This window comes from Prinia subflava, chromosome 10 (genome assembly GCF_021018805.1).
Source record: "Prinia subflava isolate CZ2003 ecotype Zambia chromosome 10, Cam_Psub_1.2, whole genome shotgun sequence".
Taxonomy (NCBI): domain Eukaryota; kingdom Metazoa; phylum Chordata; class Aves; order Passeriformes; family Cisticolidae; genus Prinia; species Prinia subflava.
The window spans coordinates 5,621,733-5,648,676 of record NC_086256.1 but is presented as its reverse complement, the minus strand read 5'-3'; the positions used below and the strand labels follow the sequence as shown (position 1 = coordinate 5,648,676).

The window sequence follows — 26,944 nt, the reverse complement described above, 5'->3', positions numbered from 1 at the left end:
TCACTGCCCCGCCGGGGCCGCTCCCTCCCTCGGGCAGCCCTGCCGGCAACCAAACCGGAAAACCAATCCCGATTATCAGAAAGCTGGCACCGGGCAGGAGGAGGAGGAGCGCGCTGGCAATAACAAACAACTCGGAGGGTGGGGACAACTCCTGCCGGCACCACTTCCACATTAAAGCTACCATGAAACTCCGGCATTGGAGGAAAAGTGGGGCTGCATTTTGGTTTTGTATGTGTCATGTTGTTAGAGTCGAATTTTAAAAGTAGGTTTTTAAAAAATCTGCAAAAATTATTCCAATTATTTGATCTCATCCATTCAATTAAATACACAATTATATATTCAAAGAGAATATATAATCTTTAATCAAATGTACAAATGTGATCAGAAAAAGTAACTAAAGAACCCGCTAGTAAAGACTAGAACCCAGCTAATGAACTGAGTACTGTGATAGTGTTACATATCAAGAATGTAATCAAATGTAAGTAGATAATATTAAAAAAACCCCAGATATAGTCTTTATTCTTAGCAAATATGAATAAGGAAAGGCCATGACATTTCATAAGACAAGAATACTCTGTACAAAAAAAAAGTTAGGAGTTACAATGAAATACAGAATCTGAAATGCAAGTGCAATAATAATGTTGTTGAACTTTGGGATTTCTTTTTCTTTCATTTTGCTCTTTAATACTGAAATGATTAGGCAAACAAAAAATAATTTAAACTGCTGCAACATATTCAATAGTAACCAAATTACCACCTCACAACGAACTGCAAAATAAACCAACTAATAAAACTTAGTATGAGAGAAAAAAAGAGACCTCTCCTGAACCCAGGACAGACACAAAAAGATCATCCTCTATCAGATATCAGCCATCTACATAAGACAGAGGGAGAGGAGGAAATAGGGAAGGGAAAGGAGTGCCTCTAAAAAAAATAACTTGGTTGGAAACAAAGCACTGGAGTGGAGTGAATCAGTGCTGAGGTGGCATCTTTGTAGAAACCTGGATGGCATGTCTTATTCACAAGCTCAGGCTTATACCAAATTGCCAGACCTGGAATCAAAGAAGAATTTTCTCCCAGCCACGCTGGCAACAAAACCAGAGCATTTTGCCTGCGTTTGCAAAGTGGGGTATGATTAACCTGCTGAAACTATTTCAGGATATTTCATTTATTCAATATCCCAGTGCTACAAGGGACTCAGTTTCCCCTGCTTTCTGAGTGTACAGTGCCAGTTACTCCTCTGAGATCTAGCTCAGCTCTTGGCTCTTTTTAGAAAAATAAACTGGCTGAAATACAACAGCTTGAGGTCAGACAAGATACCACCCAACTTCAAACTCCAGAAAAGTATAAAAAACATCTATACATACCTACAGCAACCAAATCAAAAATGTTTCAAATCAGCTTTGGTTAGAATTCATTTTAGGCTCACCAAATGAAAAAACAACAATGTTTCACTTTCATTTCTGCCAGTTTCTTTGTTTCCTCCACCTTGCAGACTAGCATTAAAAAACTTTGCATTTGAATTGCAAAGAATCAGAGTAAGGCTTACTTCCAAATGGGGGAAAAAGAAAGCCACCAAAAAACTTTGAAGAAGATATTTCCACCTCTTTTACCACTTCTTCCTCTCAAGTTGTTCCACTGTATTCAACTCCCTCAAACATACACATTTTGGGTCAGACTTTGACATAACAGGGCCTCTTCAAAGATGAAGGCCAAGTTAAACTGTGAGCTCTTGCATTCTGAGTTGCTCCTCTGCAAAACCTTTTTTAATCATTTCATTAGCAGCAGAACTGACTCTACCTGGTTTGCTACATGTTCATTTTGTGGTCCTGTGTCACACTGGATCACAGCCCCTTGGGCAAGCAGGGCAGACGTGCTGGAGCCCTGTCTGGTTTGCAGCTACTCCCTACAAGGAAACAGAACTTCCTCCTGCTTCCCCCTCAGCACAGACCTCTCCTCTGCTGAGGCATAATTGCTCCAGAAAACAGAAACTCAATGACCCTCTGACATTACTTCAAATATGTTCTAAAACATGGTCCCAACTGACTGAAACGTCCAAAAGTAGGGACTAGAGTGTAGAAAGGCAACTAAAGAGAAAGAGAACAGGCTTGTAAGTTTTGTTTCCCAGGGGAGTACTAGATAAAATATAAACACAGAAAGTACTACAAACATAAGTGTTATCACCCTCTTTCTATAAAGCGTTCCCTCCTTTGAGATAGGGAGACTTGCATTTTATCCAAGACCTACTTTTATCTCTCCCATTATGATTGTCCTTAAGCTCAAACCTCCCAGCCAGCCTTCCAAATCTAAGTGGGGTGATTAACCTCAGTGCCCCCCTTGCCTCATTACCAATACAGCCCAGCTGAACTTCCTCAAGAAAAATAAAAGGAAATTCTGCAAACAAAGGTTACAGCCACAGCCAGGAACAATAGGAAAGGTTGTCTTCTGCCACAGGTGATGTCTACAGACACCCTTAATGTGCTGGAGTGGGGGGGTCTTTTCTGGCTGTTCACAGCCTTAGGCCCATTTATCTGTTTTAGAACAAATCATTCAAATCTCTCCCATGTTCTTTGTCAATAGTTTTAAAAAAAATTATCACACATTTCTGTTTGGTTTATGATGAACTAGACATAACTTAGTACAAACTACTACCCATGCTTGATGTATTTCCAAAGTACTTAGAACTAGAACTATCAGAGATTACTGGCCCCTAAAGCGCTTCAGACTCCGCCAGCACTAAACCCATCGGTATTCTTAGTAACAAACCTAAGTGCTACATAGTGTTCCAGAACTCCCTCTTACTACAGGCTATAGAATTTATCCTAGTAAGTGCTCTACTGCCAAAATCTACCCAGAAGGAAGTCGGCACAGTGCACCTAAACTTTTAACACACAAATCAAGGATGCAACAAACCTGGCACTCTGGGCTCAGTGAAGGCAGGAAGCTCTGATGCTGTATTTACAATGTGGAAGATTGAAAACTTCTAAGCAGTCATCATTAGATAAATAACTGTATATATACACATGTAAAAATGTATAACACAGTAACAGGATGATAGCCGATTTACAAAAGTACTGCTGAATAAATGAAGTAAAGGCTTTTCAAGGCTTTGGCCGATACAAAACTAGGTAACATACATAGGTGCAAATATCTTACATTTAAATTATGAAGTGAGCAAAATATGCTGGATGGGAGATCCATAAGGGACATGCTTGTTACAGATCACTCTGCATTGACTCACTGTTTTTTCTACAGCACTGTATGACTCACTGAGAAGGTGAGAAAAACTAACCTCACTCAATGCCAAGAACTACCTCTTTCTGACCCTACTACTACTGCTGCCTCCCCTGCCAGGCTCGGGAAAATCATCCTCTCTCAGGCACACCAGCTGTGTTACAACAGTCTCCTCTATTGCTCTGCTTCATATGGGCTCCTCATGCTTTTGTACATTTTGGTTCTGATCCTATGTTTTACTGCAATAGTCCTTTACTATTTATATAATCCTTTACACCTCAGACCCAACTGCAGCAGACCCTGGGGCTGGAAGAGGGGCAGCACCTGCCCCAAATCTCCCCACATGCCACACCATTCCTGCTGAGAGCAGAGCAGGAACTGACACAAGGGAGCTCTAACTTCAAAAACACACACATCATCAGTCCAAGTGCCCATGAGGAGGCTGAGAAAGCACAATACAGAACTGGTTTAGAGCCTTTCAGAGGCCTCAAATGATCACAAAACTGGTTTCAATGGCAGCCACACACTGAAACCCAATTTTTCACCTTGATCTTAACCTCCTCTTATGCTCAGTGCTATGCTAAACGACAATACAGCAGTATGTATTGTGGCATAAAAGCTTATCTGGATCTTGAATTTAAGCAACAGTGAGCCCTTCACCCCAACTGGAATCCTTGAGGAAGGGATGGTCTTTGAACTTCTTCGTATCAGCTGCAAACCAGTTCACAAAGCACAGCAAAAAGCAAACAGATCTTCTACCACCAGTATCCTTATGCCTGCTCACTAGCACCCAGCACTTTCCCTGCTGAAACAAACGTGCTGAAAATCACGACTCCAGGAAAGCTGTCAAGAACACAGCCACACTCAGTGGACTGAGTCATAATCCTTTGTAACACAAAACTGACTCCAGACTCCCGTGTCAGGCTTTGCTGACACCAAAAACTAAAATCTGAAAGTTACTTCTTGCTGGCAGTAGTATTTCATGCATCAACAGAAATGAAAATAAAATCTAGGAACATCTGATAAAGTGGGTTTTTTCCAAAGACTTGCTGAAACCTTAGAACCAAAATTACAAACCAAGGATACAGTATGAGTACACATGCATGTATGTATGCATTTCTGTGAAAATAAAAAAAAAGTAAAAATTAAATTCATGTGCATTGTTACAGAATTTAGGTCTTTTGTACTTCTAAGTTAAACAATTCATCAAGCAATACACAAAATAGTCTTAATGTGCCAAAAGCACCAGAAATGTTGACTTCCACTGGATTGCTTCCATTGTGCAAATTAATCCACTACTCAAATTGCAGGATCCTTCCTTCTATGAGTTCTCAGTACAAGTCAGTACCAGTATTGCATTATTTCACTAAGATAGTGACAAAAATAAACTTAATTTAGCAGAAATGTTTTGTAAAGTTTAAAAAGCCAGGATTGCAACTTGAACATAGAATATACTCTCAGACAGTCAAACTGCCTTATGGTATCAACACAAATATGAAAATCCTGAACCATGACTGACAAGCAGATCCACAAGACAGTTAAGAGAGCTCCTCAGGAATATCTTGCTTTCAAGTACGACACAGGGAAATCCTGCCCCCCTTTCTTTCTCCCCACTGCAGCAATTCCCTTCAGAGGGAGAAGCAGATAAATGCCCTGCACAGTGCAGGTGTCCCGTGGCATCCAGCAGTTTCTTTACCACTGCAAGCTGAGGTATGAGAAGAAAGTCCCAGCTGTCCTCTGTGCAAGAACAGAACACAGGAAGAACTTTCTGATCCCTCTGTGTCTATCTACTGGGAACACATCCCAATATATGTTCTGGGAAAAGGTAATTTTATCACAAAATTAATTTTATGAAGGTTTTCACTAAAGTTAAGTAGAAAAATGATTAAAACAAGCTCATTGCAAAATTGCTATTTGTAAGAGAGACCTCTTACTCCTAATACAGCATCTTCTGCCAGGTACTGTAATTAAGTCATAGTTCCATGGCTGGCTTACTTTTCTTGTCACGGAAATAATTATGTCATAACTATCTGGGGTCAGACTATCCAAAAAGCAACCACTAAAACCGGGAGCACAAGTCAAAACCATAAACAACACGTATCCTCTATTTTCAAGCACATGCAACGACCCCTGAATCCAGGGCACGGTGCTCAGGAAGCCAAGTGACGTGGAGGTGGCATGGATATAAAACAAATTATTAGGTCCATTCTTAGACACAACTATCACTTTAATGTACTAATCTCTACCTTAGTTTAAATCCGATTACATTGTTTCTCTGTGTGTTACGAGCTCATCCTCCTTTGATATACCCAGAAACAACCTTAAAAGCCAGGAGGCCTCAGGTGATATGACACATTCAGCCAACTGGCAAATTGCAACATATTGCAAAAGCAGCAAAGTCGTTCAGCTGTATTTGTATACAAAATAACCCAACAAAAGAACACAGCGACGTCGGCGAAGGGATGCCTGGGTGTCTCTCCAGACAGATCGTAATCCACGGAAAGGAGAACCCCTCACGGCGGAGCGGGCACGGCTCTCGAGGGCAGCCCCGCACACGGGGCATTTCCCGCGGGACTCCCCAGCTGCGGTGGTCTCTCCCCGGCATTATTTAATTCCACAGGGCGTGCGAACAACAAGCCGCACGCACCGCTCCGGGCCGGATGCGCCCCCGGGGGCGGCCCCGGCCCCCCGCTGACCTTGGGGCGGCCCCCGCGCCGCGGCCGCCGCCGCTTCCCCCGCCCGGCGCGGGGCCCGAGGCCGCGGCGGGCCGTCGAGGCGGGGCAGGGCTGGGGCGGGGGGCGCCGGCGCGGACAGGACCCCCCGAGCCCGCCAACCCCCGGGCCGCCGCCCCCGGCCGCGGGGAGCCCCCGGTACCTGTGTGCGGCGCTAGCGGAGCCGGCGCGGCGCCCCCGCCATGCCCGGCTGCGGCTGCTGCAGGCCCCGACGGCAGCGGCTCAGTCCGGCCCGGCCGCCATGTCAGCGGCGCGGTGCATTGTGGGGCGAAGGCGGGCGGGAGCGCCCCGAGGGCGGCGGCGCTGCGGGGCGGCGGCGGCGGGGACCGAGCCGGGCACGGTGCCCGCACCGCCCCGGCCCTGCCGGGGAGCCCTCCGTGCCGCAGATTCTCCCCCTTGCTGAGGGGGCGACGCGACCCCCTCCCCGTCTCCCCCGGCGTTCAGGTTGTCCCTCCCCCAGTGCCACAGCGGCAAGCGGGGATGAGGGAATAAGCAGCATTTTTTTTAATTAATTGCCCCCCAACAGCCATCCTAGTTTTCCCCCTTGTTTTTCTTCCAAGGCCTCTTCTTACGCATGGAATCAGCAAAGTTGGAAGCGATCTTTAAGATCACCCAGTCCAACCGTGCACCCCGCACTGCCGCTGTATCCCCACAGCCGCTGAACCCACAGCACCCAGCGCCACAGACGCCTCCTGAACACCTCCAGGGATGGTGACTCCACAGGGAACCTATTCAATGTCTGACCACCCGAACAGAGAACAATTTTGATGGGGGTTTTTTTTGGGTTTTTTTTTGGTATCTAATCTGAATCTCTCTCTGAATGGTTCAGCATAGAACCATTTCCTCATGTCCTCTCCCGGCAGGCACGGCACAAGGGGCCGGCCCCTGCTGGCTACACCCTCCTGTCAGGAGAGCGCTGAGGCATCGCGTCCCCAGGCCCTGTGCAGCTGGGTACGGCTCGCTGGAGCCCGGCCTTGATCCGCGCTTCCCCGGGGCTTCTCCCGCTCCTCCTGTGCTCGGTGGAGAAGGGCGGGGGTGCTCCGGGGTCCTGGGGAAATGACTCCAGGCTCCCTGGGGAAATGACTCCAGGCTCCCTGACCTTGGCTATGAAGCCAGCCCCAGCAGCAGTCAGGGACAGTGGCTTGGCCGGCGTGTCTGCTGGCAGATCCGCAGGTCTCGGGGGAGAAGAGCCAGCCTGCCGGCTCTTGGCAGTGCTGGACGGTGACCTAAAGGCACTGGCAAGTGCTTGTCTGAGGCAAATCCCTCTGTGATCCAGGGCTACCCCTTTTTGGCAGTGAAATGTTGTGATGCTGGCACTTCCTAGCCCAGGCTACGGAGGCCTTTCCAGGAAAATAAGGCACGTAAAAGATTAGTGTTGAACTACGAAAGGGGTTCAAAGGAAACTATTAAAAGTAATAGGAATAGTAGAGCTGGAAACACTACCTCAGGGAGTCTGTGTAGGCAAACAAAAGTTGCAAAATCTGTAATACAGGATTCTACAAACACTGACAAGACATACTTCAGAATATTTGTGAAGTCAGCACAATCCTTAGACATAACCTGGTGGGGTTCTTTTTGGGTTTTGGCTTTTTTTTGGTTCACTTGAAGTTCACACTTTACAAAATTAGGACTGGGTAGCTCAGGGTATTGCTCATGGGACTCACCTTTAGGGACGTAGGCCAGTCCAGGGCAGAAGCGACAGGAACAGCAGTGCTGCTGTGAGGGCAGCTGAGGTTAACTGGGTGGTGATTCCAGCCTATTCCAATCTATTTGACAAAGATTTTTATTAGGTGCAGTAGGCCAAAGAGTAAATTGCAAAAGTAACTAGATTATACTTGCTGCTGGATACAGTCCTCCTAGATCAACATTGAGACATGCTAGTGAGCAAACACACGCCAGTTTGCAAACCTGACTGGCATATTTCCTTCAAATAGCTGGATAGACTTTAATATGAACTGGTAGTGCAGTTTGGCTCTGAAAACTTGCACCAGTATAAAGCCAACAGTCTTTGACATAGTCTCTTTCTCTGTGTTCAGGAACAAAGCCTCCTTCTTTGCTGATGTTAAAGAATGTTTTATTGCAGGGAGCAATATAGAAACATGGCACTAAAAGAGAAAGCAGAGTTCTACTGCCAGAGGGCCATTACTTAAAGAATTCCCAATTCAAGTGCTGGTGATCAAAAACTTTCAGATTCTGGGCTCAATTTGTATGAGAAAATATGACTCTGAAAGCCACTAAATTTTATCTAGAAACCAGAGATGATAATCATAAAGCTGTAGGAAGTAGATTTTATAAAGTCCCTTTCTAGAGCAAAACTTGCTTCTTTCATTTAAGTATGATGCCTCAATTTTAGTTCTATATCCAAGCAACTAAAATATTATTCCTCAAAAATGTAAATTTATATTGTAGATTTGTTTTTAATTTTCTGACAAAATAATACTTATGCTGATCATCAATGGAATTATTTTTATGATTATTTTAGAATTTACTAAGTTTTTAAAATCTTTTTAAACGGATATACCATAATAAAGCCCTGTTCTCTTTCTCCAGATGTGATTGAAGAAAATCCAAAGCTTCTTAGATCATTTACTTATAAAATGAGGAAATCATACTTGAGTATGATTGAGTATGATGAGTATGAGTCATCTTGGTCAACACTACTGATAGTATTGATACATCAATACCACAGTCAGGAAAGTATCCGGGAAAATACCACTTACCTGCAAAGAACTTCACATTCTCATCACAGTATATCTTTCCTGTAGAGAGCACAGCAGAAGATTCTCCATCTATCCATCTATATATTTTTGTAGCATATTACATTATTTCTTGATATTTGGTATCTACTGAAACTGAAATACATAGAAAATGTGAAAAATCTGAAATGCTCAAAAACTATAAATAAGTTTTTCAACTAGCTATATCTGGCTTCTTCCCTTACAGTAATGACAGTCATGCTTGAATTACCTAAGCAAATTTAATCAAAATGTCAAAGATCTACCAACATTCATTTTTTTAAAAAAAAACCCAAACACAAAGTGAGATTACAAAATGTAGTTTGCTCTTCAAAAGATAAATTTCCAATATGCCTTGGAGCCACTCTTAATTGTTTTCTGTAAATCACTGCATTTTCTTTTTCTTTGCCAAGAACTATCACAAACGTAGCCATCCATGGGTGACCAGGTTCTTGGTCCAAGAAGAAATCAATGACCATCAAAAGCTTTCTATTGTTGTTACTTTTTAAGTACAAATCCTGTTCTTCCAGCAAGCATAGTAGCAAACTGTGCAAATGGCATTTTTTTGCAGACAACCCAAGAATGACATCATTGCACTGAGGCGGTGTTTTGGCTCTGAATGTCTGAACGCTTTGATACCTAACTCAGTTCCTGATGCTTCATGGCTCTTTCTTGCTTGAAAACCCTCCACTAGTGTGGTTTCTCCCACCTCACACAGTGAGATCGGTGGTCTGGCCACTCACTTCTCACCAGCCAGGTGCATGCAGAGCTGAATTTGCTGCAGGCCTGGCTGATGTGGCTGTTTTCTGTAGCGTGTTGGTGACTCTGGTTTTGCTGACGGTGTGCTGTGACTCTCGTTCGGAGCACTCGCCTCAGTAACCAGTAGCAACCAAGCCACTGCTGTCCTTTGACATTACACCGTAGTCACTACACGCTAATACATGAAAAAGGGCCTTTGACAATCCATCAAAAATCACAGCGACACAGTTAAAGCAGGATCTTTAACAACACCAAGGTCATCGCTTTGATCCCTGTATAGGCTATTCTCTTAAAGAGCGGGACTCGGTGATCCTTATGGGTGCCTTCCAACCCACAATATTCTGCGATTCTGTGACTGGCATCCCACAGACTGAGCCAACCAGCGCTTTAAACCCATAACCATTCAGCGCAGCGCTCGCAGCACGAAACGCTCCGTCTCGGAGCGTGTGCATCCTCCGGGGAGCGGGCAGAGCGGCCGGGTGCCGCAAAAGGCCCGTTTGCAGCAGCGCGGCGTTTGCGGCACCCGGCCGCGCCGGGGCCGCGCAGAGCGCCGCGGCCGTGCAGCATGCTGGACCCGGAGGGCAGTGTGGAGCACCAGCCTGCCTCCTCCTTCCCCAAAGTCCTCCTCATCCCTCTAGCCATGCTCCTCGCAATTGCAGCGCTCCTGCTCGCAGCCTTTTCCGCTACGCGGCAGAAGGAGCCTGATTTTTACACTTTCAAAGTTGTAAACATCAGGGGCAAGCTTGTGTCTCTGGAGAAGTACAGGGGCTCGGTAAGTGCGGCGGGGAGGGGCGGCTCCCGCCGGGCTCACTAACAGCGGCCCTTGCATGTCCGGGGGCGAGCGGGGCACAGCGCTCGGAGCCTCGGTGTGCCTCGGGGCTGGTCTCTCCGGGACTCTGCCCTTTCGCGAACACGGCTGGCTAACACCGGCTCCTCTTCAATAAAGCGTTTCAGTCTAACCCCCGTGTGTGTCCGCGTCTTCTGCTGCAGCCGCCTGTAGACGTGGCAGGCAGGGAATGCTGCCCTCCTGCCGTTCTTGCAGGATGCATTGCTCTGGATGCTGCCTGTTCCATTGGAAACTCAGGAAGTTTGTGTCTTTGTGTAACTTACTTTTGGAGTTTATTTCTGCCTTTTAACTGCATGACTTCTTGTGTGTTATTCCATTCCTTTTTAACGATCTACATTAAAAAAAAAAAAAAAAAAAAAAGGATTTGATCCGTGGCTAATGGAGTTAACAGATTTCACTGTAGTTAGTAAAAACATGAGACATTACAAAGTATCAGAGTATAGTGAAATTGTAACATCATGCAAATTCCTCTCTGGCTTTTTAGTATGACAGCAACATGAAGAAGGCCACGTAGATACATATGCTTTTATGACGTCTTCTAAATTGTATTTACATATTACATTAACTATTCCTAGGCAGAGTTTTTCATACCATTTTAAAGCAATGTCCCTGACTATAATCTGGTTTTATTTCATTTTATTTTATTAGTGGTTTGATCGTCTAGAAAAGATAGTCGGTACCTGTGGAAGAGTGAAAAGCGAACTTAGCACACTCATTATGCTTAATACTATAACTTCTTATAGTCTCTTTCACAAATTATGGAAGCGAAAACCAACATAAATCCCACAAGTGCCACAAGTGCCACTTTTAGCACTCAAGTGACACATCTCTGATACAGTCAGGCAGTCCAATAGTTTTGCTGCTCCCCAAAAAGGCAACATCACTTCTCGTTGTCACCCTTTTTCTCCAGCTTTGTATTTACACCTTCCTTTTTCCCCTCCTCGGATGTCTGGGCTCACTGGTCCATAGCAGCAGGTCACTAAAACACTGGCAGAAGGACAGAGAAGCTGTATAGGGAGATGCACATTTTCGTCAGCTCAGCAGGAAGGGATACTGGTGGATTTGGACCAAATGAGAAGTCTAAATCCTATCTCATCAAAGTCCTAATCTGCCTCCATTCACAACTGAGATACAACAGAACCGGTCCCATGCCCACTCAAATATCTCTGTTGGAGAAAAACGTGGAAGCTGTTTAATATTGAGCAATATTTGTGTTTTTTTAATGAGCTCCTTCCAAAGGCTCTGTCAATAAATCCTGTTACTGGGGCATGTTTTGTCTGTATGTCATCTGCTAATCTGAATAAGCAAATACCACGTGTAGCTTCTCTATCTCAGGGCCAGAACCCACATGGGAAGAAGTTAAGGGGGAACTTGGAAGAATTCCTTACAGGCGCTCTGCAGAGAGCTGGGGGTGTTCATCCCCTCTGGAATAAGCTGCAGAGCCTGATCTGGAGTCTCCAGAACAGGCAGGTTCAGGGTGTGTGCTGTATCCCCATGCTGTGGTTCCAGGCCACCCTCAAGGTATGGCTGGTGTCATGGATGGGAGCTCCAGACCTGTATCTGGGAAAGATAAGAGCATTGAGGAATGGTACTCCATCTGTGCTAGGCCACATGCAATAGTTTATTCCAAAAAAGTGACATTCAGCTTCTGTGTGGAATAAAAGACAGATTTGCATTCAGAGATCCTATTAACGTTCAGGCTACCTGCACTTTGCTAATGTATGTGAACCATTTAAAAGAAAATTACAGCAATAAAACACATCCCTTTCTGTTATTATGTTGTCAGAACTCAGTGTCAAGATAGAATGAGGTTAATTAAAAGTCCCATTTATTTCTTAAAATAAACTTGCTGAAATCTGCAGTTAGATAAGTAATGTTAAGGAGTAGGTTTATCATAATATTTTAAAGCTATTAAAAGAAAGCAAATATTATTAAAGTACTATCTATGTGTGTGCTGGTGGTGTTTTAAGGAAAGTGAGTCACTAGTTAGCTCCTGGAACAATAGTCTGTTAATTGCTAAAACAGCTTTTACCAGCCTTAAGCTTTCTGGCAGATCTGGAGAAGACATTTTCTTCAATTCAGTCACTCAGCTAATTTATTTAAATAACTACTTAATTGGTAGTCAAGAAACTTACTAGGAACTGAAAAACTGCAAAGACTTCCAGACTCAAAATTTGATAAAGTCTGCTAATTCTAAAACCACAAGCGTCATGCAAAGTATAAACAATCACTGCAATTCATGACTGACAGGATCATTCTTCAATAAATCATTATTAATATAAACTTGTGTCTATTCAGATCATTGAAACAATTTTTTCATAGTAAGAAAAAAAAAAGACTGATTGATATTAATTCACTTTCTATTCGAGTGCATCTTGATACGAACCACAATTACCCTCTGTTATACAATAAAGAAAGGAAGGACTATTACCACTGAGAAAAGAGTTCCACAACTGAAATAGATCAAAAACTGTCTTGTTCACTGTGTTGTGGAGGCCATCCTTCTGTGCTTTTTCCACACTACCATAAAATGTTGACCCATCACTCATCTACATTAAAAATTAAAGACAGTGATTATGGTTGGACAAGAATCAAGAGGATCCAAACAAGATTCGTTTTCTATCTAATCTAATCCAATAAAATTATCTTTTATTATATGATCTGTATCTGATATGCTGTAAGAGGCAGTGTTCTTACCAAAAATAGTGCCTATTTGGGAGTCAGAACTCCCAAACATCAACTGTTCCCTTCTGTTTGTGCCTGCCTTGATGTAATGGTACCAATCCACCGCCCAGCTAAGCACAGTGTGCTGGGGTGGAATTAAGCAGTGTCACTGCAGTGCCTTTGGAAATCTTGAACCATAGGCACTATAACAATTGAAGTGTTATTTTAAACTAAATGCTATTATTGAAAGTATTGCTGGGCACTTTGGACCCGGGCTCTCTGCAATCCGAGAACGTGGCATTGCTGAGTGTGGATAAATGCACAGCCACTGAATTACTGCACAAATATTGGGATTTGTTCCATGAAGGTGACAGCTCAGTGAGTTGGTGTCATCTGACACTTGTGGCTGGTTCTTCCATCAGTCACATGGAGCCAATTAAGAATTTCTGGATCTAAAAACCCCTAGTGTCTGCTATCTCTGCTGACAGATCCACAAAGGATTACTTGAAGCTGAGACAGATTCCTGAATCTGTCCCAGGATTTCGCCCTAAAGGGGGCACTCTGGTGTGAGCATTAAGTAAAGCAAGAAGAGTTTTTGCAATGTTAAATAAATTATTTCACTACTAGAATGGGTTTTCTAAGAAAAGGGAATGGAAGTTTTAAGAGGTCAGGCAACAGCTGATAAAGAATTCAGCTGAAATGAAATAATTTTTGTGAGGTTCATTGAACTGTTTGCACTGCACACTAGGTGGTGTGCTTGACTTGCACTCTCAGAGCCTAAAGTCAGGCTTATTGAACATTATTTAAATCATTAATAGTTGTAGGAAATCAAAGTACAGCCTCTACATGAGAGCAAAAAGAATGACTGTTATTTATTAAAAATAAATACAGACCAAAAAAATCAGCTCATGAAATCACTTCTAATACCAGACATCTGAAATATAACTCAGGAAAGACTTTTAAAGGATCATTTTAAACATTCATTGAGAAATACTAATAAATCACACAAGTTTTCATTATATATGTTAGTTATACTTTTAAGAGGTTTGCACTATTAAATTATGGAGTTCAGTAATGGAGAATTCAGTTACAGAGAATGCATTTTTCTAAGGAAAAAAGAGAAGCATAATGTGCATGTTATCCCAAGAATGCTGAGTGTAGTTTCCTTTTGTTTGGGGGGAATATGTTTGGAAGTTTGCACTGTTGTCACTGTGAGCTCTCAAGACTTTCACCACTGGTTTTAAACAGCTGTAAATTAAAATCGTTGTTTCTTTTTGAGTCAATTTTTCTAGCCTTCTTTTTACTTAAAATCAAGGAGAAGTTATAAAAGCTTGATTGTTTTCACTGGCAATTAATCTTTCATATCTGTTTTAATATGAACACAATGCCTGCACAACCTTATTTCCCCCAAACCTCCAGTGAGAAATTCTTACATCACTCTTCTATTTCAGAGAAGGTACCAAAGAGGTGAATTCAGTAAGGTGTATGAATATTTCTGCATCATGAAAATTTCAAGACTTAAACTATATTTTAAAAAGCTTCTAAAATTTCATATGGAAGAATTACATGTGACTTCAGCTCTTAGTGATACAATTTATCTTTACTTCATACTAAACTCCAGTTTAGTATGCTTGATAAATCAGATTATCTGAAAAGAATAGAACTCCAATAATTATTTTTTATGTCCAACATAAAAATTCTGTTTCAAATGCTAACAAAGAGTCTGTAACAGGAATGCATCATAAAATTATTACCTCCTATTTCCTTAAATACTTTTGTATGAAAATATTAGAATGGACTCAATTTATGTAGAATGAGCGGCAACTCACACAAAATTTGTGAGAATAACAAAACTACAGGTCTCAAATTCTCAAAGACATTTAGGATAAAATATCTCAGAAACCAATGAAAAATTCTTCAAGGCTTTGAATAACTGTAATATGTGTTAGTTCAGGGTTAGGTCACTCAATATCCCCAACCAATCCTGCTGTTCCTGCAGTGCTCACCTGTCTGTGGCAGTTTCCTCCCAGCTGGATCTGTGCTGGCAGACACGTGCCTGCTGCTCATATCTGACTGACACAACACACACAGCACTGAACGTGATCCACTGCAGGAATAACTGTGAAGGACAGTGGGCAGCCTTCACTCCTTGGAATCTCTAATTGAGGCAGTAAACCTTTGTGCAAAAACTGTTGTCTTTTTGTCACAACTGAGTAGATTTACCCTAGAGGTGATGGGAACTTTTACAGCCAGACCAACCCCAACTCCTGTAATTGCTTCCATTAACTTCCAGGTCAAGACATCTACACTAGCAATGATAAATGGATCAGCCACTTCTGCAGGGGCATTGAATTTTGAGCAAGAAAAGATGCTGCAGAGCAGATGCCTCACAACAGATAAATAAGCAACAAAAATTACATTGATTTGCAAGTTTCTTTCATGCAACTTGGTAGATCTTGGCTGGATGGTCACTCTTAATTATGCTTAGAAACTGTCCAAAAGGCAGAACGGAAAAACACAGATTCTCAGCACATTGAAGACTAAAATTGCTTAGCAGCTGGTTGATTATCTTAATGCTTGCCAAGAAGGAGTACATAAAAGAAATATTAAATCTTCCTTTTGTGAACAGAGCTCAGTGTAGTTTCAAATATGTGCTCAGTCACAATTCCTGAGACAGACCTTTTCTTTTATATATAAATAGTCTGCATTCCAGCATACCTGTTGGCAGACTGACATGTGCAATACATTTCAAAATGTGTTCTCTTGTTCTTCAGGTTTCTCTAGTTGTCAATGTTGCAAGTGAGTGTGGGTACACAGACAGCCACTACAAGGCCTTACAGCAGCTGCAGAGAGACCTGGGCCCGTACCATTTCAACGTGCTGGCATTCCCCTGCAATCAGTTTGGGCAGCAAGAACCAGACACCAACAAAGAAATTGAGAGCTTTGCACGAAAAACTTATGGTGCCTCCTTCCCCATGTTCAGCAAAATCACAGTCAGTGGAGCTGGTGCAATTCCTGCCTACAAGTACTTAATTGGTGAGTAACCTGGAATGCTGGAGGGTTGTTTCTCCTGCATAGAAGTCCTCTGACACAAAATAACATCCAGCAGAAAAAAGAGATCTCTGTGCTCACAGAGTTGTCAGGCTCGAAGAGGTCAGAAATCATGTAGTCCCTCCTCCACAAGGCAGGATTTCTTTCTGTCACCTTTGTCTTACATTTCAAAAAGATCTCCAGAGACAAAGACACATCAATAGCAAATGTCCTGTAAAAGCTGATCCAATAAATCTCTATGGAATACAGGCCTTGAAATACTTGATGCATACAACACCCTGACCTTCCTTCTTCCCCTTTGCAGCCTCCTAAGTGCTCCTCCTGTGACAGTGCTGCAGGTTGGAGTTACAGGATTTGTCTCAAGAGCTGTAGGGCCAGTAGAAGCGAAGCCCTTGATAATTCACCTCAACTCCAAGAAGTGAAACCAGGCACCTTGAGCACTCCCTTCCGCATTCCTACTCAAGCATGGAACAGCCATGCAGTGCAGTTCCTCCAGTTCCAATCTGCTTTACAGCCAGCACTGACACTTGAAGAGGTTTTGCTGGTTCTCACCAGCCAGCAAGGCAGGATATTCCTTATCAAGGCTCTACTTTTCTTGCACTGAACAAATACTCTAAATACCATTTAAATGCTATATTAAAATGTCAGTCTTAACCCAATGTGAAGGAAATGTCTTTCAGCAATGAAATATAGTAAAGCCCAGTGTGACACAGTATAACCTGAGCTACATTCTGCAGGGACCATATCCCTGCTGCTTCTCTCCAGCACCACAGTGTTCTCCCAAATCCCACTGAATTTAAAGGAGTGTGGGTATTATTTTTGACTACCTCAAGCTCATTTACTTCCAGGTGTCTGTAATGGATCTCTGGGCTAGCCAAACTTCCCTGTAATCCTCTTCACATCCTTCCACCCCTGTTTTGCCCAGGAGAGTTGTTCCTGCAGACATGTCCCAGGGAACTTGCAGAACTTGTGTTTCCCTGCTCACCTGCCCGCAGGGGGAGGCTGTGTCTTCATTCAGCACAATGACAACATTGTTAAAAGTGTAGGTCTGGCTGTGTCTTGATGATACATTGAAATAACTTCTGATTCCTTTTGAGGTTTGCCCAATGCATAATCAGTGGGAAAAAAGATGCTAATTTGTCAGTAGCGTCTGTATTTGTGCTTTTAGGGGGATGAGGTTCCTGGTCTATTTGAAAGTCCTGGAAATTTTGTTAATCACATGGCAGAAGAGTAAAGGGTAAGAGTGACTCGTAAACGGTATGTGATCAGGAAGAGGAAACTGTAGTAGATAAGAATTAGGTGGCAACCAGGAACAGTTACTTTGTTATTTCTTCATGTAGCATTTCTTGAAATAGTCTTCTGCAGCACATGGTACTGGGTGCATTGGAGTGGGGAAAATTCTGGATAAGCAAGCAATCGGTCCTGGTACAGCTATACTGCCATGCCAAATTCCATTTTCCTATCAGTGTTCAGCTGTATCAGGTATATCTCTATAGCACACACACATGCCCTCACACACTTCAACACTGATTATTGTGCTTTCTCTGGCCTCAAGCTTCCCTGTTTCCATTAGTCTCCAAGGGACTACTGTCTATTTAAAGCTGTCTGTCAGAAAATTAATCTTATTCAGTCTGAACTTCTTATTAATTTTACATGCCTTCTTCCTCTGTGAGGTTAATCATCAAACTGACATGAAGAAATGTCAGGAATTGACTAATGTGGTTTTCTAACATTTAACTTTTTTTTTCCTTTTGTCCCTGTAGATTCTACAGGAGAAGAACCAACCTGGAACTTCTGGAAATACTTGGTGGACCCCAATGGGAAAGTAGTAAAGGCCTGGGACTCTACTGTCTCTGTGGAAGAAATAAGACCCCATGTTACAGAACTTGTAAGGAAAATCATCCTAAAGAAGAAAGATGAATTATGACTTCCAAAAATCACAGCATGCCGATTGCATCTTAATTGAGAATTAGGGCTGGACTTTGTCTTTTCACATTCCAAAAGAGAGGATATGGGGAAAGGAAATGATGACCAGTTGAATCTGCATTCACCGTCTAAGAATGTAGAAACCAGCAAGTTAACATGGTCAAAGTAATATAATATTTTTCTCCAACCAAATTCAGTTTGAGTTTTCTAGGAAAGAAGAAATCTTCAGCCATTTTTTCTTCCCCAATTCAATTATTAGTTGTTGGTAACACTAAAGGAAGTCAGTTCATATAGGAAGAAAGATCAGAATAATGAGAATGTCCTAGCTGGGATCTCCCTGATATTTACAAATCTGTTGTCATATTTTGAATGCAAACTGAATAAAATAAACAGCAAAAAAGTGCATTATTGACTTAAGGCATGTGCTAGAAACAGATATCTTCAGACCAGGCAGAATTTGCATATTCCAATTACCACAACCAAACATAGCTAATTTCATCTGTCTCGAAAGTTTAGATGGGTGTGGGAGAAACACATCTACAAAGCTTAAATGAAAGAAATATGAAGACAGAGGCCCTGTAAAAATTTTCCAGAAGCCATGAGAAGAATTTCTTCCTTATTTTCACCAAGATTATGAGATGATATTTAAATAGTCATTTGAACATCTGTAGGACCAGAGTCTCCATGAAATGACTATTTCTTTCTTCTACTAGCATTTTGCCTTGGAATTACTCTCCTCTCATAAAACTGATGTTAAACTCATTTTTCAGTTTATAACACTATCCAGTTTTGCTGCATGTACAGACAAACATCAGACAATCAAATTATTTTTCCATGGAAATAATTTTTCAAATATTTAATTCCTGCATAATGTTATATAGTTTAATACCACATTAGTGTTACAAATGCTTAAAGGAACCTTTTTCAACTGTAGCAGTCAGGCATCTGCTCAGATTTCAGGAGTCCCTAGCTCATGCTAAAATAATAACAATAACATTGGCAGCCTCGTTGTTCCTTGACAGAGACCCTTTGAAAATCTTGTCAGGAAGAACTCTTTTTATCTCAACAAAACCCCAATGTTCCCATCCTGTTAAGCTCAGGATGCCTTAAGAAGAATCTAGCATTGTCCAACTGCAGTATTATTGGTGAGTGAAAACCCTTTTTGTGCTTTCTGATGCTTTCAAGTAGCACAATGTTTGTCCATAAAATTGGCAGGGCCCATGTGTACAAATAAGCCTTAATTGACCTGACCATGGTAAAGACTTCCCCCAACTCCTCACTGCCATTAAAGCTCTTCAGCCTCCAACCAGGCTCTTGTGGAAATCAAAGGCAAATATTATGGCATGGCCTGGCTCACAGAACAAGAGGGGAAAGAAGAACATTGACTGGGCTTGTTCTGTGGAGTTCTCCATGGAATTAAGAGCTCTAGGTGCTTTAGGATTTGCAGGAAGAACATGAAGGGCAGAGACTATATTGCACAAAACAATCTCAAATTGCCTGAAAGAAGCTGAGAGCAAATTTTTTTAAGTTTTAGTGAAAAAAAAGAGAGGGTGGAAGAGAGAACAAAATAAAGGAGTAATAGAAGAACATAAGTAAAAGGAGAAATTAAGTAAAAAGAAGAAATGAGAAGGAAATGAAAAGACAGTTTGCAGCCAAATAATCTTTGGGACAAAAGGAGCATGGAAATGTTTAAGTCTGAACATTGATACTAATGAGTACATTCCAAGCAATATCAGATACTTCTCACTTGAACTGTAACCTAAGAGTGCAGGAAATTGATGCTTATGGCAGTGAATATCTGTATTTTCCTCTTCTGATGGTGAGAGGAGTGAACTTTATGCTTGATTCAGTCATTTAGTCTATTCTTACATGGATCACTCTAAGACAGTGGTTGCTAAGGATCTCACAAAGGAGGGAAAATCAGGCCCAGCTGATACTGTGCAGGAACAGAGAATCCAACTCCTAGAGAAGGAGGTTTTTATTACTCCACAGATTGTTTCTCTTTTCTCTGTCCTTTGAGGCTAATGCAATGCCCCAGCACACTGTTAGCAAGTGATGCAGGGCTTAAAATTTTCACCTTAGAATATTAGTTTCTATTTAATATCTAAAGTCTGAATGAGACCAAACCAGGCTATGAAAATTATTTTAAGCCTTTTCTGTTTCCATTCTGTGTCCAGCTTCAATCAGAACTCTGGATTTACATAGAAACAATCTTCTATTCTCTATTAGACAAGTTCTACAAGTCTGAAGAGAAATAATGGCAAAGATCAGTTGGGAAGGTTTTGTTCTATATGGCCAAATATTGTTCATGCTGCTTTTAAAAGCATTACATGGCACAAGAAAAGCTTTCACTTGTCAACAATACTGCAATTGGACAAGACTATATTCTTCCTAAAGCATCCTGGAGTTAAGAGCAAGGGACCTGAGCATTATGTGGTTTTTTTGAGATAAAAAGGGTTCTTCCTGACAAGATTTTCAAAGGGCTTCTGTCAAGGAACAATGAGGCTGCAATTGTTAGTGTTATTATTTTAGTGTGAGTGAAGAATTTCTGCAGTCTGAAGTCTGAGCAGATGCCTGAGTGCTAAGAATAATTCCAGACTGATGCTGTCAGAATTGGTGTTCTTACAAGTTTGGTCATTTAAAGAGAACTAAGGTAAGTATTACATATCCAACCCCTGAAGAACAAGATATTTGAACAGCCACATGATTTTAAGGACATAACTACTTTCTCTGAACTTAACAGATACATTTTCATTATTAAATCAGGCATGGCATAGATTCCATCCTTTGTTGCAGTAAATCAGTTAGAACAAATGCTTTGGCCTTTTAATCAAAGTTCTGGAGTAAAAGTAAATAGTCTCAGTTGTAGATTAATACATATCTGGTCACACTGTAAGTATTTCTTGACTTCCTGCTCAGGAAAACTGCAAATCAAATTACACTTAGCTGAATTTGACTGTTGACACTATAGAGAAAGCATGCAGAGATCAGAAATTACTTTTTTTGCCTCATGAATTCCAGCACTGTTTTAATCTGACAGAGATCTTCCCTACAGCAAGTTCTGAAAATTGTAAACCAGCTCTGAATCCATAGGACGAGATTATTTTTCCTTGCCACTTATCTGCTTTGCAGAGAAAAGTAGTGTGTACTAACAGAGGAGCACATTGATGCATAGAGAGTGATTACCTTGATCATCAAAGATTTGATCCCCTACAGTTTGCACCTTTACAGGTGTGAACTCTTGGCCTGTTGATTTAAACATTGAGCACCTGGACAGGTATGCAGCCACCTACCCCCTCTGGCACGCCACAGGGAAAAGAAATCAATTTAAAACCTAAATATAAGTTTAAAATTAGACAGGGCACTTTTGATCTTTTGAAACTTTCTCTCATAAAGATTGTAATAATCAAATCTGCATGAAACCAAAGTTCTGTTTTGAAATGGAATATGCTACATTGAAATAGAACAATTGAATGAAGGAATAGACAGGGATTTAAACCTCCTTTTTTTGGCATTATAAGGAGAACAAAGCCAAATGCCCTAATTATCCTGACAGTCACATCTTCTGTTTTAGATAAATGCTGGGAATGTTTCCCTTGAGTTTCTATTGTGATTTTAGTCAGAAACTTCAGTGGCAAACCAGATTCTCTGTGCTGGATGGTACTCAGTTTATCCTTTCAAACACAGTAGCATCTCATTCAAGAAATTGCTGATGTTAGTCATGATTTTGAGAAGCCTGGACATCTCTTCGGTTAAGCCAAGAAATTTTATGCTACCCTTAATTATTGAATCACCCAAATATATTCTATGCACAGATAAATTTATACTCATCTACTCATAGAGCCAGATGGAATGTAACAAGCTTATTTCTGACTCAGTCACAGAGTCAAGTGAGCTGAGAAATCAGGTATTCTCTGTGACAATTAACAGAGCCTGCAGTAAAAGCGTCACTGAGAAAACACAAGGGAGTTTACAAACCTTTTGACAGATGAGATCCTGAAAGCACCAACTTTGAGGACTAATTCTTAACCAAGTCCCATAGCAGAGACATACACAGAGCAGCAGGAAATCACTGAGCTGTACCAATGATCTCAAAGCTGCTCTGTGATCTGGTGCTGCACAGCTAATTCATCTCCCTGAGCAGCTCACAAACACAGTGATGCCCACCATATAGGATAAGAAACAACAAAAGATCTTTTGTGCCAAATCTGCAGCACCCTGGCATAGACAACATGGAGGTTTTCCTGGTGACAGTGGCTGTCCTTTTCCAGCTGTCTCTGCACAGCAGCTGAAGGCAGCCCGGAGGAACTTTCCCTCCTTAGCCTAGAAAACCTGACCCAAGCCATCAGTCCACCTGCCTAAGAGATAAGATGGGCTGTTTTATCCCAAAGCACGGCACAATCCCTGCTCAACAGGATCCTCTAAACATGTTCCTGGAAACAGCATTGAAGGATCATTGTGTTTAGAGTGAGCAGACTTGTGTTCTCAAAGGTAAGCACAGACATGAAAGTTCTCAAGGTGATTCTGCTGGTGGAGATTCTTTTCCCCCACCCAAGCAGAACTAACAGCATCTACCTAGTCAGGGAGAGATTCTTCCCTGAGCACTCATTGATGGAACAGTGACAGTAAAATGAAATAATAGTATTCTAGAACAATAGAAAAGACTGATGTATATTTTTGTGGAGAACAAACTTGGTAATGCCTTATCTGCAATTGCAGTTCTGTGGAACACTTCCCCATCAGACAGAAATTACAGATATTCCAGCTTCAGGGAGCTGTAGTTTTAGCTTCCTCCAGTGAAAGATGCAGTAAGAAAGCTGTTATTGTATTATATAAAACAGTCCTCTGGTTGTTTGTTGCTTTTTTTTTTTTGTCCCCCTTGCCCTGAAGGCATTGCTGTTTCATCATAATTAGTGCTTTCATCTGAATTGTAGGATCAACCATTGTATTTTTCTTTATCAAGCAAGAAAATCTGACAATGATAAATAAAGAACAGCTGGCAAGGAAAATATCCATAACTCACAGATTGTTTATCCATCCCTCAGAAAAGGGCACAATAGCCAAACTGTTCCTTGGAAGTAAAGAGCTTGCTGAATTCACAGTTTAAATTATAAATCAGCTTCTCTAACCCTTAGTTAAAGTCACATCACTCATTCTGATTTGTCATTACTTCTATATTCAAAATACTGTTTATTTTATTACTGGTATTTTCCTGTCCTCTGGAGAGAACACTAACCACTAGAGATATGTAGGGAAATGCTTTTCTGGCATATAAGCATTTTGGATTTGAAGTCTCCTCTTCCAAATCCAGCCACAATATTTTAAGTTTTCAAGCAAAAGTAACCCCTGAACTGTCACTTTGGTTAAGCTGAAACATTTATCTGGATACAACTGATGAGAAACATTTCAAAGCTGATATTCATGTTTTCAAACTTTGTAAATAAAATATTAAAAATGAAAATAATTTCAAACCAAGAAATAGAATCTAAATGCCAATATAAAAAGCTTTGTTGATTATAAACCTTTAAAAACTTATTTTGTGAAATTTGTCAAAACATTTTTTCTAAAGGTTTCAGCTTAGGGAACAGTTAAGTTAAAAAAAATTGACAATACTTGTTCTTTTGAAAAAGTCCTGCTAGCTTCAGAAGCTGTCAATCTATTCTGCCTTCAGCTAAACTGAAGTCAACAGGAATATATCATTGAGTGAAATGGCAATATCAAGTCTCTCTCTGATTATATGAATCACTTGGTTTTATTGAATACTGGGAACTGCAAGACACCATTTCCAGTTGTTAACTGCATGCTCAATAAAGGTGTTTGTCCAGCCATTAAGAAACTGGGAACAAAGAGTTCATCGAAACAGTTTCAGAAAACCAAAACGTTTCAAAGAATTGACTTAAAAAATAATATCATATGAATAATTCATACAGTTAACATGTAATCAGCATAATTTTAATAATTTAAATAGAAAAAAGGGTGTGAACCAGATTTCTTTTTAAGATTTAAGAAGGTAGGAGAACACCAATAAACAGCCAGCTGATAAGGGATAAACTTTTCCCAGGTTTTAGGTGGGAAGTGGTGTGCAATGAAAAGTGGTATGTACAGATGGAAAGTTCAGGGTAAATTATTTCAATGCCAGAGGAAGATTTTAGAGCAGGAGCATACTTTTATTATCAAGCCTAATAAAAAGCTGAATTACTGCAGCTATGGCAAGTGAATGTATAGTCCTCTGTAATCTACTGGGAAATTTTTCTGCCCTGTGAATATTTAATCTGGTCTGACATAGTTCTCTGTCAATTTTACCTGTCAATTTAAAGTGCATTGCTTTTCTATTTCTATTGCTTGCAACTCTGACCATTTGTTTTGATTCTTTCCTTGATGTCTCCTTCTGATATAATTAAAGGTTTATAGCCCACTCTACAAAATACCTATTGAAAAGTATTCTTAAAGCATCTGGTAGTAGGTCAAAACACAATAGACAAAACGAGGAAAAGGGGTCCAGTGGAGGGTGTAATGATTTGAAGCAATTTCATTTTCTCTGGTTTAGTTTAGATCAGAGATTATTTTCTCACTTTCTATTAGCAGCAGGACAACAAAGGATAAAGGAGATATTTAGGATCCTTATGTTGGCAATGTGTTGAAAGGGCAGCCCTGGATGGAAGAGGATCATTCTAGTTTGGTGCCAGGACTGGTAGTTCAGCTAATTAGATTTTAGAACAATGAACTTTACTTGGTGAAGTCATTCTGACTGGGGTCTCAAAGAAGGCTCTGGCCATACTTCAGTGCTATAAAATTCAAGATGAACCTCAGCCTCCTGTGCTTCTGCTAGAAAAACCCCTCCACTGCCCAGGATCAAGGCCAACTGAATCTCTGAGAATCTCTCTGAAGAAAATCTCTCAAGAGTCTCTTTCCCAAGATGTGCTTTTCATTGTGTTCTGTACCAGGTACAGAAGCGCAGTAACTGCTTCCATTGACAAGATCAATGAACAAAAATTACCTGAGTCTCCTGTGTATCCCAATCTTACAGCGAGTGCTTGTCTGTTTTATATCCTGCAAAACATCATTTCTAAGCGCTTCAGTGTTTATTGAAAATCCTCCTGAAGAATTCCTGTCCAAAATACTGTGTATTAGTCTGAAATGGGCCTGGTCCTTCCAAGTAAGCAACACTCTGAACCTCTTGTTGGACACAGTTCTCTGTCAAGGACACACCTATAGTTATTTTCTTCCTTCCAAGAGCACTTTGCACACATTACAGCACTGCATGTGAAAAACCTGCTGCAGATTTCTGCATCATGCAGCGTTCAGACTGGGTACTCTCAGTGTTGCACTTCTTGCACTGGAAATGTCTCCTTTCTGATACAAAGCATATGAATTAATCAGTCTGTTGTGTTATTTTCCTTTCATTTAGTAGAGCTGATAATACTTGGCAAATATTTGTTAATTAATTAACAAGTGAATGAAATTAAAACCTACATGGAGGCTGGTCTTAAAATATACAGTATAATATGAACATAAGTCCTAAATTAACAAATGAATAATGTTGTATACCTTCAATAGCTGCAGAGATGTGTTGGAAAGACCAAGTGCTTAGCATCTATAAATATTTGGCTTTTTGTGTATTAAACCTCTAACAGCCAGTTATAAACTCACATTCTTGTGGCTCTCAGTTGGCTTGAGTGTCAGAAATGCAGGAAATCAGCTGTTCTCAGGAGTCAGACTCATCTTGGGCCACAGTAACTGGGGAATATTGAACTAAAAACACTTGAAAAAGAGTCAGTTATGCTTCTAGCACATCATTATCAATGCCACTTGGTTAGTGATCTTGATTCATACACTTTGATAGCTCCCAAAATAAGCTAAAACCCCCCTCAATATATACACCAACTCTGATAATTACAATTCCACTGGTCCCCTTTCCCTTTTGCAACAATTACCTGTTGGGAAGAGCAGGATGACGTCTCTGGGACTCATTGGTGACTCACCAAAGAGTGACCTCATGGCAGGGGACTGATTTTGTTACCGCTCTTCTAAATACATTTCAGCCCTTGATTTATGAGCTGAACGGATTATTTTCTAAAGTGAACAGACAGTGAAGCATCTGTTATTTCCAGGGAAGTAAAGAATGCTCAGTACTCTCCTGGCTGTCAGGCCAGGTTTGCTTTTGTGTAGGCTTGCAGCAGTGAGGCAGCACACTTGTTATTCCCCTTCCTTTTGCAATCCCGTGTGGAAAGTGACTCCTTTTAAAGTTATTATAATAATTGATGCAAGACCTAAATACAAGCAGTGAGATGATGCTGCATTGTTTCAAAAGAAAGCCCATGAAGTTTTTTACACTCAAAGGCAGATTTTTCCATACTGCTGATGGCACAGAACCACAGAACATCTCGATTTGGAAGGGACCCATAAACTCATTGAGCCCAGCTCCTCACAGAATCATCTCATTTGCATTCTGCCAAAAAACGTGGACAATTTCCAGATGTAAGGACTCTTTCTGTACAAGAGTTAGGCTTTCAAAATTTCTACACCCAAGAGATAATGTGGAAAGCCTTAAAGCTTAGGTGGATTACTGCTTATCTTTGTCCTTGTATAGGATGTTGACTTTATTTGTTTATATAATCACAATTCTTGCATTTTTTAAACAAGATTTGAGACTTTCTGAGAACAAATTGCAGTAATATAAAAACATTACAGATTTCCTATAGGCATTATTCTGAAACAGAAAAGAGATTAGAATTTAGAGTAGGAGCTTCTAATGTAAAAATGTCTAGTGTGATAAAAATTCTGAATTTTAGACCTATAATGAAATAAAAATACAAATTTCCATTGGAATAGGCAGTGGAGTGCTTGTGTCTCAGCCTGAACATTTTGAATGTAAAATTTAAAATGCAATTATAAAATAGCAACCAGTGACGCAAAAAAAAAACCCTCACAAACTACAACCCCCCCCACCCCAACCAACCTAAACAATTGTCCTTTTAAAAATTTTAGAATATAGC

General features: G+C 41.1%; 2 protein-coding genes across 4 annotated transcripts in view; one reads left to right on the top strand and one right to left on the bottom strand.

Annotated features, from left to right (window-relative positions):
- TUT4 (terminal uridylyl transferase 4) overlaps nucleotides 1-6,466 on the bottom strand; it is a 43,775-nt gene extending 37,309 nt beyond the window's left edge. For 2 of the 3 annotated variants that reach the window (XM_063407077.1, XM_063407078.1), the window contains exon 1: nucleotides 6,109-6,460. The gene's annotated coding sequence lies outside the window, so the exon portion shown is untranslated. Of the gene's footprint in view, nucleotides 1-6,108 lie in introns of all 3 variants that reach the window. The other variant, XM_063407079.1, reaches the window with a different exon arrangement.
- A 3,475-nt stretch (nucleotides 6,467-9,941) lies between these two features.
- GPX7 (glutathione peroxidase 7) lies at nucleotides 9,942-18,365 on the top strand. Its single transcript, XM_063406797.1, has 3 exons — nucleotides 9,942-10,232; nucleotides 15,746-16,007; nucleotides 17,786-18,365. Exons 1-3 carry the CDS (start codon nucleotides 10,026-10,028, stop codon nucleotides 17,947-17,949), a joined length of 633 nt encoding a protein of 210 aa, XP_063262867.1. The 5' UTR covers nucleotides 9,942-10,025; the 3' UTR covers nucleotides 17,950-18,365.
- Nucleotides 18,366-26,944: the final 8,579 nt, after the last annotated feature.